General features: G+C 39.2%; 1 protein-coding gene across 1 annotated transcript in view; it reads right to left on the bottom strand.

The window, feature by feature from the left end:
* Nucleotides 1-292: 292 nt before the first annotated feature.
* tmtopsb (teleost multiple tissue opsin b) overlaps nucleotides 293-18,043 on the bottom strand; it is a 47,938-nt gene continuing 30,187 nt past the window's right edge. The window contains exons 3-4 of the mRNA XM_082545871.1: nucleotides 15,574-15,807; nucleotides 293-3,995 (exon numbers count right to left, since the gene is read on the bottom strand). Of these exons, the coding sequence (XP_082401997.1) occupies nucleotides 3,699-3,995; nucleotides 15,574-15,807 (531 nt within the window). The 3' untranslated portion in view covers nucleotides 293-3,698. The remainder of the gene's footprint in view (nucleotides 3,996-15,573; nucleotides 15,808-18,043) is intronic.

The following is an 18,043-nucleotide window of genomic DNA, read 5'->3' as shown; positions in this document are numbered from 1 at the left end:
AGTGAGTGTGTTTGCAGCCGTCAGCTCATTACATATTCATGGCCGTCATTTTGTAATATTCCATTCGAATGCTCCAAATACTGTTTGCTTCTCAAAGAGGCCAAGACTGGTAATCTGTTTTTCTCTCTGTAATAATGCCTGTGTTAATAATTCATGGATTAATCACCACATGTGAATATGGAGAAAGTAAACTGACACAGTAACAGTGAGCTAAAGCTTCTCAGGAAAGAGACAAAAAAAACTTTCAATGAAGGAAAAATACTGAGACATCCCAATCTGTTTCGGATATTATTTCATTTATGTTGCATAAGCAAAGGAAAGTACATTAGGAGACAACACAAAACCACACTGCCACCAAACAGAGAGATGCAGCAGTTTTAGAAATATCAGCAACTCAAAACACTGAAATACCTTACATGTCCCATGTAACATGGTGGAAGGTCCCTTTAATGGCTTTTGTAACAGTCCCAGCTCTGGTGAAAGGAGACTTATATGCAGCAAAGTGTAAATAAAGATCTAATAAAAACCATCTCAGTACTAAATTGCATGAAATTACTCAAAAAATCCTTAATACTCTGTATCAAATCCTCTAATAGCCTACTGGTTTGGAAATTGGGTCAGGAAAAAATGCTTACCCTCCTCCTTCAACCAAATTGGAAAAAAAATCCTGCTACAGTATCTGCAAACATAGTTGACAAAACATCAAAAGCATCATCCAGGTAAGGAAATTCCAAAAAGTTGATTCTGCTTATCTGGACGTAGCATTTTCATCTAAGTGACTTCTTCAGTCTCAGCTGACTGCAGGTTTCCGCAACCTTATAAACAGTGCATGTGCATTATGAATGAAACTAGCACAACTGACGAACAATGGGCCGTGATATCAGTTTCCTGATCACAAATGATCAACAACCACTGATCAAAGACCATTGATTAATGACAATTGACAAAGGGCCACGAGTAACAATTTACAGAGTTCAGGAATGGCTGCAATCACAGCATTGTAAGATGGGGAAAGATGTACCCTTAGGTCCCCTCCTCGATTCAGAGATGGCCTTTCCTTTTTCACATAAATGGCCTCCTCGACTCCCTGATCAAACCAGCGTTCCTCCCTGTCCAGGATGTGTACATCCTCGTCATTGAAAGAGTGTTCATGGCCTGTAGATAGGCTAAGGAGTCTTGGTCTGACGAGTTTGCTCTTCTGTGTTTTGCATTTCACTTATCCGCAGGTTGTCTGGTTTCCCCGATGTATAAATCATGGCACTCCTCCTGGCACTTGACAGCGTACACTATATTACTCTGTTTGTGTCGGGGAACAGGATCCTTGGAGTGGACCAATTTTTGGTGCAGCAGGTTTTGGGGTTTGAAAGCCATGGAGATGCTGTGTTTATAGGAAATGCATCTCAGCTGTTCTGATACTTCTGACACAACAGATCACTAAGGGCTTTTGCTTAAGCAGCAGTTGTCCTTATTCTCTCCTGGATTGACCTGGATTTCACAAATGTCCAACTAGGATAATCACATTTACTCAGGGCCTTCTTGATATGATGTTCTTCTGCTTCCCTGGCCGCTGTATCTGTGGGGCTGGCGTTGTAGTGTCCTGAGTATGCCCAGCATACTCCAGTGGATGATGAGAGTCATAGTAAAATGGACTGATTCTTATATAGCGTTTCTACTCTCCCAGAGTACTCAAAGCGCTGTATACAACATGCCACATTCACCCAATCACACCCATTCTCACAAGCACTGACTCTAAACCGAGTGCTTTTCTAACGACATTCACACACATTCACACTCCGATGGATGCATCGGAGGTAGTATCTTGCCCAAGGATACTTGGCATGCAGACTAGAGGAGCCAGAACCACCAACGTTCCGATCAGTAGGTGACCTGCTCCACCTCCTGAGCTACAGCCACCCCGGAACCTTAAATAATTAGTCAACCCCAAGGATCAGGTCCCCCAGCACAGAGTAATATAGTGTACGTTGTTAAGTGCCACAGGATTGCCATGATTTATACATCAGCGAACCTAAACAATCTCTGGCTAAGCAAATGGCACCACACGGTATAGCTAACTCGCCAGGCCGGCAGTGTATTCACACCTACAGACAAGTGGGCACTCTTTCAGTGATGAGGATGTACACACCTGGACATTGAAGGCCATTTATGTGAAAAGGGAAAGACCATCTCTGAATCGAGGAGGGGGCCTAAGGATACATCTTTTCCCATCTTACAATGCTGTGATTGCAGACATTCCCCAACTCTCTGTGAATGGGTCAGTGGTTGCTGATCAATGGTCATGACACTTTGCATATTAATGATCAAGGAACTGACCTCACAGCCCATAATCCCTTTAGTGTGCTAGTCTCAGTTATTATGCAAATGTACTGTTTGTGAGGTTGGGGAAACCTGCAGTCAGCTGGGACTAAAGAAGTCACTTGGATGAGTGACAAAACGTTTGTCCCAATGTAAACACTACGTCCAGTTGAACAGAATGAACTTTTTGGGATTCCCCCTTTGCACAAACAAAACAAAATGAAAAAAAAAAAAAACAGGGATAGTAATCATCACCAAACAATTCAGTGGTTCTGCAAAATGTTCCTGAATTGGTTCTGTTAGTTACATAAAAAAACCACACACATATCCATACAAGCAAAAAGCTTAGCTTTTTTAAGCACTCTGTGGTTTTTTTCATTTCTCTTTGTAATTGATTTACCGGCACATCTTCCTCTCCATTGGGACATCTGAATCATTAAAGTGCAGTCGTGCTTATTTCCATACCCATTACTGACATACTAGCAGTGGCCTAATAAACATGCTAATTACACACACACACACACACACACACACACACACACACACACACACACACACACACACACACACACACACACACAAATATACACATCTGAATACACGCAAATAAAGGGTTTAATTTCAAACGCAATTAATTACATAAAGACACATACTTGCAAACACATTACAATGTGCTATAAACCATTTAGTAAATCTGTATATACAGCTAGTAACTGCTAAATAATGGGGGCTCAAATCAAAGTGTTGTCGATGTATCCGTTCCAAATGCACTGTTGTTAAAACCAAGCATGAGTCCGTCCACAAAAACAACCATTATGTAAGCAGAGCCCCCATCTCATCGTGATTAAACATTTAGTAAAAGCGAATATCCACTTTTTCTAAAACAGCAGGCTTCTTGTTTTGTAATCTTCCTCTCCACATTGGCACTGCGTGGGTCATGTTCTGACCATACATCCCTGACCATTTCTGCAGAATTAGGTAGAATTATCCGTCTTCCAGTGTGAAAGAAATACATGGTCCTTAATGGTAAACTTTAGGCAGAGGTAAGTGAGCTTTAATGCAACATTTGTGCTCTTGTGTACAATGGATGTGATTATGTCGGGTACATCCTAATGGCAGAAGTGTGTGGTTTTAACACATAGCACTCTGTGTAGCCCTAATCTTCAAATCTGTCTTCTGATTTGTACACAGAGCCTCTATCCCTGTTTGCCGACCTCACACAGCAATGATAACCTGTTCTGGGCATCCCAGCTTGTATTTAAAACTCCCACTGCAATCGTTCTTTCCAGCTATTAAGAGGATTTGTTTCTTAATTGGAGACCTGTTCTCCCGCTCGTTTGCGCCTTCTTGTTTCTCTGAGCAGTCACCTCCTGTTGTCTCTGTTTTTATTCCCTATAGTGAGCCACCAGAATCAGTTTAGGTTTGAGGCTGACAGCAGTAGGAGTTTGGGAAACCACACAGTCTCTTTTTGTTGGAGATTGAGCCACGTGATTGGCTTCCTGCGAGGACTCATGAATGGAGTGGGGTGTGGGCAAGGCTGTGGATGGAGCGGCGGCAAACACCTGGGGTTCCTTCTCATGGCGGTTGGAGCGGAATGTCTTAGTCACCCGAGAAAACGTCTTTAAGGTGGAGCTCTGCTCAGGGATGGAGCAGCTGAAGAATGCTGTGAAACACCTGTAAAACTACACAAAAACACACAGACACACACAGGATTAGCCGCAGAGTGGTAATGAGTTTGTTAATGGCTGAAATCTGTAGATTTGGGTGTTTGGTTAGGAGGTAAAAGAGGTGAACGTGACTGCAGGTGACTTTTGACTTGATGAATATTAAGATCTCTGATCACCTTTTCACCTCACCAGATAAAGCTTGTAACCTCTTACCAGAAAGAAGGCCAACTTTTTCTAAGCACATTTTGCAATATGTGTAATATATTGAATAAATGTTTTAATCAAATGCCACTACTCAAAGCTTAATAAAAAGGATATCGAAGAATAAACATGATATAAAAATGATATAATTCCCACAAGAGACATAACAAGACTTGTTTCAGTAGTTTGCAGTAAAATTTAGGAATAACTTAAGCTGCTTTAGACTGAATAGAACTGTGGTACATCTACACACTGCTTTGCAACCCACCTCAATGCCAATTCACCCTTTCATGACTAAATAATTCAGTGTCACCTCTGTCACTGATGCTTGCTCTTTTGTGTTGAATACAGATTACTGAAGTTCAGAATAATATTTTGACTTCCAGGGGTAAAATCTTAATGCATGCTGTAATGACATAGTACTATGAGTAGAAACAGGTTTGGGCTCCAAGAAGTGACTGACAGCGTTCCGTTACGTTTGCGTGTGTTTTATGCTGCTGCACATCAGATGCTTTCCGCATGGTTTTGCATGGTGGATGGTGCTTTTCTGCAATCATAATTGACTTGACTCTGGACAAGATGTTGATGAGGAATTGAACCACATATCAGACCAAATGCCACTGATCTTCAGTCCAGTTTGTGTGTAATTTGGCATACTTCAGCCTTTTCTCACTGTTTCCCTTCCTTAAGAATGCGTTTTTGACAGCCATCCTTCCACTGAGTCCATTTCTGATGAGGGTTGAGCAAACAACAGATGGATCGACTCAAAGGGCAGCTGTATCTCTCAGGCCCTGAGTCAGGTCTTTGCTGTATTTTTTCCCCTTTTTCTTAAGGACGTGCCTTTCAGATACTTTTATTTTTCTGTAAATAATGCTTTAGGATATCAGTACACACAGCACACCGTTCTGTGATATATCGTGTTTTCAGCTAAAGCTCTTTGGGAATCCCTTTGTTGGATCAAAAGTGCTGTTTCATGCCTGTCTGACGGTTACCTTTTGTAAATTTTAGACAGATCACTAATAACGATGTGATTGAAGATCCTGAACTGAAAATGAGTGAAAAATCAGACAACATCCAAAGAAAAACTAGGAAAAGAGATTCAAAAAGGATGGACAAGTTTTGCACAATACTGTAAATCCTGTACTTACTAGTAGTAGTAATAGTATTTAACTGAGGTTTGCACTGAGTATAAAAAGTGAAACAGACAGCACAGCAGAAAGACTGGAAAACAATGGAGAAAAAAAGTAATAGTAATCATTCAGCAATAACAGCAAACACTGAAAATACTGATAAGAATAGATGTTTCTCTCCAGTGTTCATAACTTTGGTATATTTCAGATATTTGTTAACAGAAGTGTATTAATGTAAGGAATAAGAGACAGCAACGAAATGACCAAGAGATCAGAACTAACTGGATGTTGCACAGACAGAAATACCATTTAATGATAATCATAGTGAAGTCATTGAAAAATAAGAGGAGGTTTGCAATTACACACTTTCAAGTTTTCTGTCTTCTGCATGTTTTGAGTCCGGCAGGCATCCCCTGGATAAACGTAGTGTACTTAGTATACTCCCCAGTTCCACATGTATACTTAAAGTCTACTACATTTCCCCAGGGTGCTGCAGATCAAACAAGCGTGCTGCATGAAACACGACACCTCGGCATGCAGTTTCCTCCAGCATGTTAGCACCCTTTGAAAATGTAGACACCCACTTATTGATATGACAAATGAGAGCAGTTTGTAGTGCTTTTTAACTAAGACACTTGAGCAATTGGCTGATAATTCCTCATATGAGCCAATTAATTTCTGTTACCCTGAGGAAATTATGCAGCTTTCAAAATTAGCTGTGTGCTTTAAATCTGCTCGTCTCAAATCCCAGTGTGTTAATCAACTAGAGAGATGTGCCTGGGGGAGAAAAAAAAGAAAATGGATGAAGATGAAGATGAAGACGTCCATACAGAGTGCAGCAAGATGCAGGCAGTGAGCACACAAAAAGAATAAAATGCATGTTGTACAAAATCATGAAAAGGTCCAATTTACCTTGGTATACTGTGGAGGAAGGTTTTTTTTTTTGTGTGATTGCCCTATTCACAAAATGTTGTTGTCTCCACTAAACTATGACATCATTGTGGATATTAAAAGCAATAAAAACGCTTGGAAAAAACAGACCTGCTTGTGTGGTAGCCTGCTTACATGCTGATGGTGGTTATATTGATTTCTTTATTTGATTTCTCTCAGCTTTGGTAACTCTGGTGAAATGGACTGCATCACAAAGAGAGACTGAAAACGTAGCTGTGTGGCCAGTCTTCTGGAAACAGACACAAGTGATCAGTGCTGCATGTGTCCAGTTGTTTCATATCTACATGATTTCACCTCTGCGCTGCGGTCGGCCCCCGTGAACTGTCTTTATGTGTAGTTTCTGTGTTCGTTCATCTCCTGTGTCTCCCCAATCAGTCGTGTCTCCTTGTCAAGTCCGCGTCTCCATGTCTGTCTCCTGTTTCCTGCTTTATTTTGATAGTCCCTGTCCTGTGTGTGTGGTGTATTCTGCTTTGCTTCCTTTGTCTCTTTATGTTTAATTAGTCCCAGCTGTGTTTCCCTCATCCTCGTTGCTCCCTGTGCTTTCCTTTGCTCTTTGTTGTGTCTCCTCCATATTCCTAGTTATCCTCACTCCTAGTTTAAAGTTCCTAGTTTCCCAGTGTCTTAGTTCCCTCGTGAACCTTGCAAATGGTTTCTGAAGTACAAACACAGATGGCCTATTAAAGTAAATTAAGTACATAATGTCAGATAAAAAATATGTAACAGCCTCCAGCCTGAATTTGTTAAAAAAAATCAAAGAGCTGTGTGCAAAGTTATATTCAGTTACATCATCGTTAGCTATAGAACAAAGGAAGCTCCCTGAAGATTGTTTCTAATGTAACTGAAATAAGACTGAAGTCCACTGTATTTTTGTCCATTATATGATAAGTTTAGAGTGTGGTAAGGTGGATAAATATTGAATTTTTGATGTGTTTGCCTGGAAAGACGATTATAAGAAGAGCGTGCCCATATGGAAAAGAAATAGTAAAACCTTATAAAAGACTTGCATAAGATGTGGCCTACTTCATATAGTGAATATAAGGCTTATATGATTTACTCATGAAAGTGGCCACTTTCTCATTACTTTCATATATTATTTTAGTAAAACATACAAGTTTCATTTATATAATTTTTCAGGGGATCTTATATCTGTTTTCACTCTTGTATGCTTTTCATATAAGTTTCACACAAGACAGATACAAACTTTATAAGATTTATATATATCTTTTCCATATGGGTGGGGCTGCTTTTGTTTTGGTGAGCCTACAACAGAAGACAGTAAAGCTCTTTGTTTGTAATGTAAGAAGTGGGTTTTTTTTCTTATTATAATTGTGGGCTGAGTACTTTTATGCGCTTGACACAATTAACTAACCACAGTGTGGCAACTCTAAATCAGCAATATTAAGATTTCTTCTTAACTGAAAGCACATGTGCTTTTAGCATCAAATCAAGCCAAAATCATGTCTGTTAAGTTTTAAAAAAGAAATTGGTTAAATATACCGCTGCTTTAATGTGTAATCAACTGAATATTGTAGCTAATAAAGATGAGGCTTTTTTGGAAATGTTTGATTTCAGGGCATGAGAAGTAACCACAATGTAACAGCCAATAAAAAGAATTTCAAACACATAATGAAACATCACGTTACACATGGAATGTCTTAAGAGAAATCCTCGAGGCAGGTTTGTCTGTCTTGTGACTGATAAATAGCTAGTGACCATCGCTTGTGACTAATAGATTTTATCTCGCTCTGAATTGGAGATTGCTATACATGCATTTATTTCGTCACGCTTGGATTATTGTAATTCGCTGTTTATGTGTCTAAGCAAAGGTTCTCTGGATCGTCTGCAGGTTGTGCAAAACGCTGCAGCTAGACTTTTGACAAAATCCTCCAAGTACTCACATGTGACACCGTTGTTATCTCAGTTACACTGGCTTCCTGTTAAATTTAGAGTCAATTTTAAGATCCTGGTCTTGACCTACAGAGCTGTGCACGGACTGGCACCTGCCTACATCTTTGATCTGCTACAGCCCTATGTCCCTAGCAGGTCTTTGAGGTCATCTGATCAGGGCTTACTTGCTTTAAAAAATACTAAGAGGAGGACTAGAGGTGACAGAGCTTTTGCCACTGTGGCCCCGAGACTGTGGAACTCTCTCCCCCAAACATTAAGAACTGCGGACTCAGTAGCTGTTTTAAAAAAAAACAACTCAAAATTCACCTTTTTAAAACTACTTTTGGTTAATTTTTTGCCTGTTTATGACTTGTAATGTGCAGCACTTTGTGATTCTGTCTTGAAAGGTGCTATATAAATAAAAATGTATTTATTTATTTATTTAAGGTGGTGAAGGCTGAAATATTGAGAGCTTCAAAATCAAGATGGTTGCCAATGACGATAGCTTAATACATCACTCTACGGATATAACAGATCTTTATAAAAAAAAAAACCTGATGATGATTCATTCAACATTCTCAGTAATCCTGTAAGGTCAAATTGTTCATGAGTCACGAGCCACTCAGTCCACAGTGTTTTGCAGCACAAAATATCTTGGTGGAGAATTCAGGGGAGAGTCCAAACATACACCATCCTCTCCAAAATAAACAAGCTACCAAGCAGCTGGTCTCTTTGGGATGGAACTGGCTTTGGGCTCCACATTTGTAGTTCAACTAGGGGCGTCAATTACATTAAAACATCATAATTCCTCATTTTATGGCATTTGGCACTGGAGTAAAAAGCATTTTTCTTACACATGATGAATTTGAATTATAAGGAAGAATAGAATATAAGTATTCAAGTCTAAATTCCTATACATTGTACTTACTTTCAATATTTAGTTGAAATATTGAAAAAAAAACATACAGCGGGTAGGAAATATGCACTTGCTTAGATGAAATGTAACAGAAATATAAAAGATAGTGTTAAACAGCCAACATGTAAAAAGTAAATAAGATGCTCATTACATTGTCTGTATAAACTGGGCTGGAAAAAGTAGCAGCTGAGGTCCGGGTCGTGAATCTGCACAGCGCTTAAAGTCTTCAACTCGCCTCAACACATTGCTGCCATAGTTATGGGCTGGGAGGAACTGAAGACTGAAAGCGCCACACAGTGCGGCCTCCCACATGGCCTCCCGAGAGCTTATCCGAAGTCCTGAAAGTTCAGTTAGTTGCTTAATCGTCACATACAAACCCTAAAAACTTTACCGTCGTAATATGTCAGCCATCAAAGACGGTTTAAATGTCTCACGAGCTCAAAAGTGACAACTTCAGCACCTGAACGACAGGCAGAGGCAGCAGATAAAAACAGACAGAGGCAGATAAAAGACTGTTTGCGTGAACGTATGAGAGAGAGGAAAAAAGGAAAAGGTCACCACGGCACTGTGTCGCTCCCTGATAGTAACATGCTAATCAAAATCAAAGCCACGCTACCTTTGCAAGATTAAAAAGAACTTCATCCTTTACTCCTCCTGCCCATCACCTTTCTCTTTCCCACCTTTCCTTCATCTTAATGTCTTGTATACTTTTCCAACTTCTACTATATTTCTGACATTTCTTCTTCACTGCCAGTCTAACAAATTTTCATTTCATTCCTTCTTTCTTGAAAAAAGTTTCTTCATTTTCCTCCCCTCTTTTAACATCCATCCTCCAGCCTTTACGTCCAGCTTCCTCATTACAGTTATTTCTCCTGTCCTCCCTTCCTCACCTTGGATTTTTTTCTGTTTTCCCCTTTTCCTGTGTCATTTTCCATTTCCTTCTGTAATTTTTTTTACCTGCCTTCTTTTACTCTTTCATCCTTAATCTAACCTTGCATATTATTTCCTTTTTCCCGGTCAAGTTTAGCTTTTTCCTCCACCCAATCAACACGTTTGAATACCTCATATTCCCCTCATTTTTTCTTATGATTCATCGAGATGTCACAAGGTATTAAAAAGAAATAATTTTGTTGAGCTCTGGAGGTCACCGCTCATGAAAATGTAACACGGGGCATCTGAATCCTGTCAAAAACCATCCTGCCGTGACAGATTAACACATTTAAAAAAAACGCCTTGCGTCACTATACAAAGTACCATCGGAAAACATCAAACGATAGCTGAATTTAAAAATGCATATATCACAGATGACAGGATATGACGGAAAGAAAATTTTGCAAGAATACAAATGGATGAGATACGTTACGTTGATTTTGATGTAATTTGGCTGTTTTTCTGAGCTTGTTTTTTGAGTAAAAAAGGAGAAAAATATGTTTTAAAATTTAAATTACTGTGAGAAACTACTGAGTGGTTGTTAGGACTGTCATCACTCCTCCTGCTCAGCACTTTATTAGAAGGTTCCACTCTTGGAAAGAAATTGGCAAGAACAGCGTGAATCCTCACACCTGCTGTGAAGGTGTGAGGAAAGTTTTCTTGGCAGAATTTGTGCCCTTTAACACCAGTGATTTGAATACCACAATGTGAATGTCACTGCTGATTATACACAGCATTATTATGCTGGCTTGCCGCAGCATAATAATGCACCATATTACAAAGGAAAAATCCATCCATCCATTCCGTTTATCCTTTTCAGGGTCGTGGGGGTCGCTGGAGCCTATCCCAGCTGTCATAGGGCGAAAGGCAGGGTACACCCTGGACAGGTCGCCAGTCTGTCGCAGGGCTAACACACAGGGACAGACAACCATTCGCACTCACATTCACTCCTGCATTCACACCTATGAGCAATTTGGATTAATCAATTAACCTATTCCCACTATGGAAAAATCCAGTTTGGCTAAAATAACAGGCTTCTCTAGTCACCCAGACAGTTCTCACTCCCAAGATGTATGCTGAGATTTTGTCAAAGCCACGGGCATAAAGATATATATAACATCAGGTGTTGTAAACGCTTGTATCCATTCTTCCTACTATATGCCATTTTTCTTGGGAAACAATCCAGGTAGTAAAAATGATTAAAATGGGGAAATGAGTGCACCTGAAAGGTGGGAACAGCCAATGTTTCAGTTAAGTCTCTCTCCATTTGTTTGTACATCCATTTGTTTTGTTTTGTCATTCTCACACCCCACTGTATAAATAAACTTTTTTTCTTTTTTTTGAGTTACAGGGAGGCTGGAGCCTATCCAGGCTGTCTGTCGCTGCCTCTTAAGTTCCAAAACAGAAAAATAGTCCACGAAAAGGCCGTGGGTGGCAACAGGTGGTTTGTTTCAGAACACACTTCTGACTTCTTTGAAAATATATGGCGTTTATTTCATGGTAAAATACAAAGAAAAAAATCAACCCAATAATGTCTTACAACTTAAACATAAACGAAAGTTAATTTGATTATATTTCAAAAAGTGGTCAACAAATCATTTTAAACCCTCGTCCCAACTGACATTTGTTAAACAAACAAAAAAAAAACATTTCCACCACACCCCCTAGTGTGCTCTTAATCCCTTAATTAATGGGAGGGTCCAAAAGTTACCAAACTAACCACTTTTCCAAAACTTTCCCAAAAGTAAAATTAATTACAGACTGACAAAGCAAACTATGATATTCTTATTGTATTAAAGAAAAATCAAAAATGGATACAAATTATGTTTCATAAAAATTCAACAAAAATGGCCACAACACTGTCCTAGGGTAAGAGACCAGGTGCATACTTACAAGTCACTAGTGGCTGGGCTAATGCAGAGTGATGGACAGCCACTTACACCCACATGTACACGTACAGCCAAATTAGACCAGAGCCATACTGATATATCAGTCATATGTGTCAATATTTATACCAGCTGATGAATGAAACTTCAATAAGTAAAGCGGAGGGAGCAGAAACACCTTTCACGCATGTTTTGAGTTTTGACACTGCATAGTTTGTCCACTGAAGGACACTCTGCTCAGATGGGCTGGTTGTTGCAGGGCGTAAAAGACTAATTCATAACTTGCTCTGAGAATTATAAACAAGATTATTTTTAAGCTTCATTGTCATCAGTTTTGTGAGGATGAGTAAATAACTATACATAACAAATGTTTGGGAAATATGTTTTGTGTGTCTGAAAGCAAATAAATATAAAAAAAATACTCGATATTGTCTAGTATCAGTCTAAAAACTCCCACATTGGTCGGGCTCTAATTTAGAATCCCCATAAACCTAACAAGCATGTCGTAGTACTCTAGGAGAAGGCTGGAGCGCTTGGGGAAACTTCTACAGGAAACTCTACACAGAAAGACACCCCTCCCACCCCCCGACAAGTTCGCAGATCTGAACCAAGTGCTGAGGCAAGAGTACTGATCACCGCATCACTTATGTTTTTCCCTTACTCAGTAAGGCAGGAAGATGAGTCCCAGGTGGACTCTTGCTTTAGATGTCAAATGCCCAGCATCCACCTGACATGACCTCCTCAGGAGAGGTCGTCAGGAGAGAAGTCTGACTGGAATGGTACACCTGTCAATCTACAATTCAGGTGTCCTAAGATGAACTCAGAAAGGACACGAACCTCCCCTGAAGAACAAGAAGGGCAAAAACTTGCTTGCTCTTGACTTCCAGTATGAATATGAATGCAGTGGATAAATCTGCAGAAATTATGCGATGCAATCATGTCTGCATGGGGCAGAAGCTCAAAGGAATCTTTCTAATGACTTGTAGAGGTAAAAAAGAAAAAAGAAAGTAGATTTTACCCAGTATCATTGTTTAGATGAACTTTTGACAACTGTGATAAGGTTTTAAGGTTTACTGACATAACAGGAGAAACCATAGAAACCATCGTTTTTTTCTCACTGTAATAAAAATAATTGCGTAAAGCCATCCTCTGTGTGCTGATCTGATTTGTTTGCAGTCATTAAATTAATCTGCTAATGACTGCTTTAAAGATTTATCTACAGTGAAATTGCTAAAAAGCACCTTGAAGTTTGATCTGCTGTCATTTAGGAACAGCAGTAACATCAACTAGATTTTCCATCGTCCGTAAATGTCACTGATGTGTATCACAACTGAACAGCGGGGCGAGGTGGGGGTGTTTTATGACTTTGACACCGTTAGAGTAATGTCAGCTCTGTCTTTGTCTGCGCTGCGTCTTCATGTGTGTTCTAGCTGAATATGTAAAGAAAGAGACAGCAGAGGGTGAGAGGACGTCTGCTTGCTTTCTCCACAAGTGTAAATCCTATATTTCTTTAGTCACTGGATTTTTGCATAGAAACCTTTTGATACTCTGACAATTGAATGTTCTCATTTTTTTTTCCAAGCAGCATATTAATGGACAGAGCATCAGTCCTTACTGTTTGCAAGCATACATCACTGTAAATCACTGCATTTCACCTGCTTTGGTACTAACGAAAGTGAAAACGGGTGCACTGGAGAGGCAACAAACAGGCGACTCCCAAAAAGTGATTTTTCTAAAGAACAGCACAACAGAGAGGCCTCCCAGTGGCGTCTGCTCTGTTCACAAATAAGAGCAAAAATGAGGTGTAAGAACATTTTGTCCAATTTAAATACAGCACTGTTTTGTTCTCTAACAGATCATTATGAGCCTTTGGTAGGGACAGTGGCTGATATTAAGATTATTAACAAGAAAATATTTAACTTTTATTGTTGCCTCTGGTTGAGAAGTTTATGGATTTAATTGGAGTCAGAGCTGATACAAATGGCTTCTGGCAACGCTCGGTTAAATCAGCAAATCCACTGAACAATCAGCTGCTATGTAATATTTTTGTTTAGCTAAAAAAAAAATATCAAGGAGAGATAAAAAGATAATAGATTATTTTGCCTTGAAGATGGAGCGAGTGATGTTTTGCTCATATAAAGCCACAATTCTAAAGCCTGCATATGGCAGTTCAAAGATGAGTTTCTTTGAATGTCAGTGGAAGATGCAAACAAAGATGACGCTGCCTTGATGGTCGGCATGTAGAACGCAAAACTGAGAAAATGAATGTCCTTGAGAACTGTGCAACAAAAAAACCAAAATGACAATTGACTGCACTCCTAGAAAAGTTGCAAAGAAACATTAACAGTGCAGTAAACCTTAAACAACCAGCAGTGAGCAACTGCAATATGAAGTTGAACCAGTCTTAATAACTACACCCAGTCAGCCATCAAGACAAGCTGAACTCTCTGTTTTAAGCATTCTTTAAGCTATCTCAATAAAAAACATCCACCCTCCAATTGTCATCCATATTTTATGAAAACCCATAAATTTACCAATAGCCTCAGAATAACAACGGTATGATCTTTGGAGAAGGTCAGAAGGATGTAGTGTCCTTTACATGCCTTTTATTATGTTTGCACTGTGTGTTTCTTTCTAAGATATCATTGATTTTTAAAGTTGTCCCTGTCAAACAAAGCACCTCTCTGTTCTTGTTCTCATGCCGCGTAGTGCTCATGCATTGAAAATGTCTGCAAATCCTCAGATTGTGGTAGTATATGTGCATTGTTAAGTGAATGCAAGTAAGCTGGTTGGAGTTTGAGGGTGCAGCTGTCTCTGGAACCGGCTGGCCATTAGTGATAATGTTTTCCCCTACTACTCACCAACGTTGCTTCTGGAATGACCTAAGGGAAGCTCCTCAGGGACATTATCACAATGTCCCTGAGGAGACATTATCAGATTAAACTTGCAAACCATGTGACAGACTAGAAGAAGACTCAATCTCACTGTTTAAAAAGGTTCTTACTCAATTTATTACCCTCTAAATGTTAAATGTATACATCTCTTTTACTCTGTGTAAATGACATTAAGCCAGTGCTGTGAGAAAATTTTTTGCCCCTTTCTTGGTTTTGAAAACACCTAAATTTTATGGTTCCAGCTTTTAAATGTAATGTAATGTAAACGATCTCGTCTGCCTTTCAGTAATTTTGATAAATCTAGAAATTTGCGCTGTTGGTTGAACCAAGCAAACATTGAAAAGGTGTCATTTTGAGCTTAGAGTAGACTCAGTTAAACCATTTGTGCCATCAATCAGAGCTGTGAAATCACAATTTAGTTTAGATATAGCTTCCAGGTGTGAAAAGAGTCTCTGTAAAAGGGTCAAATGTTTAATTTTTCATTTTGTCACAGAAAAACTGCTTTCGGTTTGGTTTAATTATAGGTAGGAAGGAAGGGCCACACAACATCCATTTGGGTAGTTACCCGCGTTTATGTCTGCATAAATTAGGTACCATAAACTGTATGCTTATATCTCCAACACTAACTAATCCAAACAAGATGTAGACAACCTTAAATGAATTATGATGGATCTACAGTTATAAAAGAGATGCTGCCTTTTCTACTGTAAGCATGTTTTAGAATAAAACTGAAGAGATGTTGAGAGAGAGTGATGTTTGCAAAAAAGTCATTAAGACAAATAAAGAGCACTAACCCACCTGTTTGTTCATGAATATGTAGATAAAGGGATTGATGACAGTGGACAATTTGGCCAGCAGTGACGGCATGATGGTCGCCTCTGGTGTCAAAAGATCATGCGGGCCGAAGGTTGCAAGCAGAGCTGCCACACCATAGGGCAGCCAGCAGACCAGGTAGCATACCACCATTGTGACAACCATCACCAGCACCCGCTGTTCTCTGCGACGGGTCACCACTGAACTCACGCTGCGGACCTGACAAAGAGGAAAAGACACTTTACTGATCTACTGTCATGATGCCAAAAAAAAAAAAACCAGACAAAAAAACAGTGGTGCTGCAATTTCAGCAGCTTGTAGACTTTTCTCCCCCAACAGTGGCATTAATCTCTGCTTTATTATTCCCTATGTCTGTGCCCCCCTGACCAGTTATAAAGCTGCCATACCTCCCCTCCAAAAGCACAACTCAGAGCTGACTTGTGTAAAAACACACCTTAAACCAGAATGCAAACATTAGTTTTCAAAAACCAAAACACCTGATGCACAATAACCTAAGACCATAAATGCAGACAGTAGCACGATGAACATCAAATAATTCAATCAATTGGCGGGACCCACAGAGGCCTAGAGCAGTAAAAGCAATATTCTTTTAGCAACAACAGAGACTAATCTGTATGATTTAATACGCTGGAAATCATAAATAAATAATTTCTATCATACATAAAAGAAGATGCGATTTTACTCAGGTAAGAAAAGAAAAAGGAGAAAACATCATAAAAAGTTACTTTTGTCTTTTTTCCCCATTTAATTTTCATCAAACTGAATTTTCAAGGTGGGTTTACAAACTCACAAGAAAAGAAAGAAGACGTCCTCAGACTGAGAGTGCTTGGAGATGAGTAAGAATTTTATTTAATCTAATGAATAATTAAGTGTTCATATTCTTCTCAGTATCTAGATTTATACTTATTTTGTTGATGAAACCTTTAAAAAAAAACACAGGTATGGCTTTCTTGTGTTAGTGAGTTTATGACGTTATCAGTTAATGCCGGTGAACGCTTTAGTCACTGGGATTAAATCAGAACTGAAGCATTGTCTGTGCTGTTAAATGTTAAATGGACAAACATTAAATACTGGTCTCTTGTGGCATGTAATTAATTTAAACATGGACGTCATCCAACATGTCAACTACTTCCAGGTTTAAACATGCACTTGGCACGCACTGGTTTGTATTACAGACAACAAACATGCACTTGTGTTTAGGCACTTGTGCTTGTTTCCATTATGTGTCAACTGTTGAAATTTCAAGTAAAAAAATGAACATTTGGAGAACAAAATCACGTCTTCCACATTACTCTCAGCAAACTGTAGCCTCTCAATCCATGTGACAGCTGCTGTGTCAGCTGGACGTGGAGGATGTTTGAAGATTATTTCAAGCCTTTACCCCCTGAAGCACATTTTTAAGGCAGAGTGTGCTAGAAAAACTAAGATATGTTTGGACATGTGACAGCATCAGGTCAGACATAGCGCACAAAGTGTCATACGATCAAGGACATGTTCCATCACATTGCTGGGTTGACGGTTGGAGTTTGCATACAAGCAGAATGTGTGAGCATCTCTAGCTTTTCTTTGGAAATGATGAATCTGAACTAAGTTATAGATGTTAAGTAGAATGATAAGTAAAACATGGGCGTCAAAGGCTCCTGTACACAGCAGTGGACAGAAGCTCAAGACTTTCCCTGATGAGTTTCTGCAGGAATCAAAATCTCATCAGTACTAAGCTGAACAAACATTTGCCATATTTCATGCCTGAGAGATTTAAAGCATGTCCTACAGACCTCATCTGGTTGAAAGAAGAGTACATCTGGATCTTCTCTGTAAATAAATATTGTCTAATGTTATGAATATATATTAGTTTGAACTAGTCTCAAAGTAAAAAGTGTTTGTACTGTGGCACAAAGGGCAAAATTGCAATTCAGCCCTTCTGGTCATTTGTCCCAGGCAAAAGCAATTCAACAAGCAGTCTATGCATCCGTAATTCCTGAATGGAAGGAAAGTCCAGACCTTACTGTCCAATATACTGAAGGAGCTGAAGGATGAATGAGATTAAATGTGTACAGTTGTATGCAGAGCAGAAGGTTCAGTCTGCATCCTGAATCTTAAGTCTGCAACTCTTCACAAGGAGGAGATGAAAAGTTCTTGCCAGCCCATAAAACTGCAACTCTAGGCAGCACAATGTTCTCATCATTTCCTAATCAAATAGATCAGTTTTTATGGACATCAACTTCATTTTTATAAAATCACCTAAGAGATGACAGCACGGGGATAGAAAAAAGTATTATTAAGCAAGCTTTGCGTAAACCAGAGGGACAGATGCAGAAAGGAGTGGAGTAGTCAGATTACCAGATAAATAAAACTGTCTAGAGGCAAAATGTACAGCTCTGTGAAAAAGCATTCTTCTTAGTTTTTATATTTAAGATAATTAAGCAAAATTTTA

The sequence above is a fragment of the Aulonocara stuartgranti genome (assembly GCF_965226115.1).
Source record: "Aulonocara stuartgranti genome assembly, chromosome: 9".
NCBI lineage: Eukaryota > Metazoa > Chordata > Actinopteri > Cichliformes > Cichlidae > Aulonocara > Aulonocara stuartgranti.
This window is presented reverse-complemented; position numbering and strand designations above follow the sequence as displayed.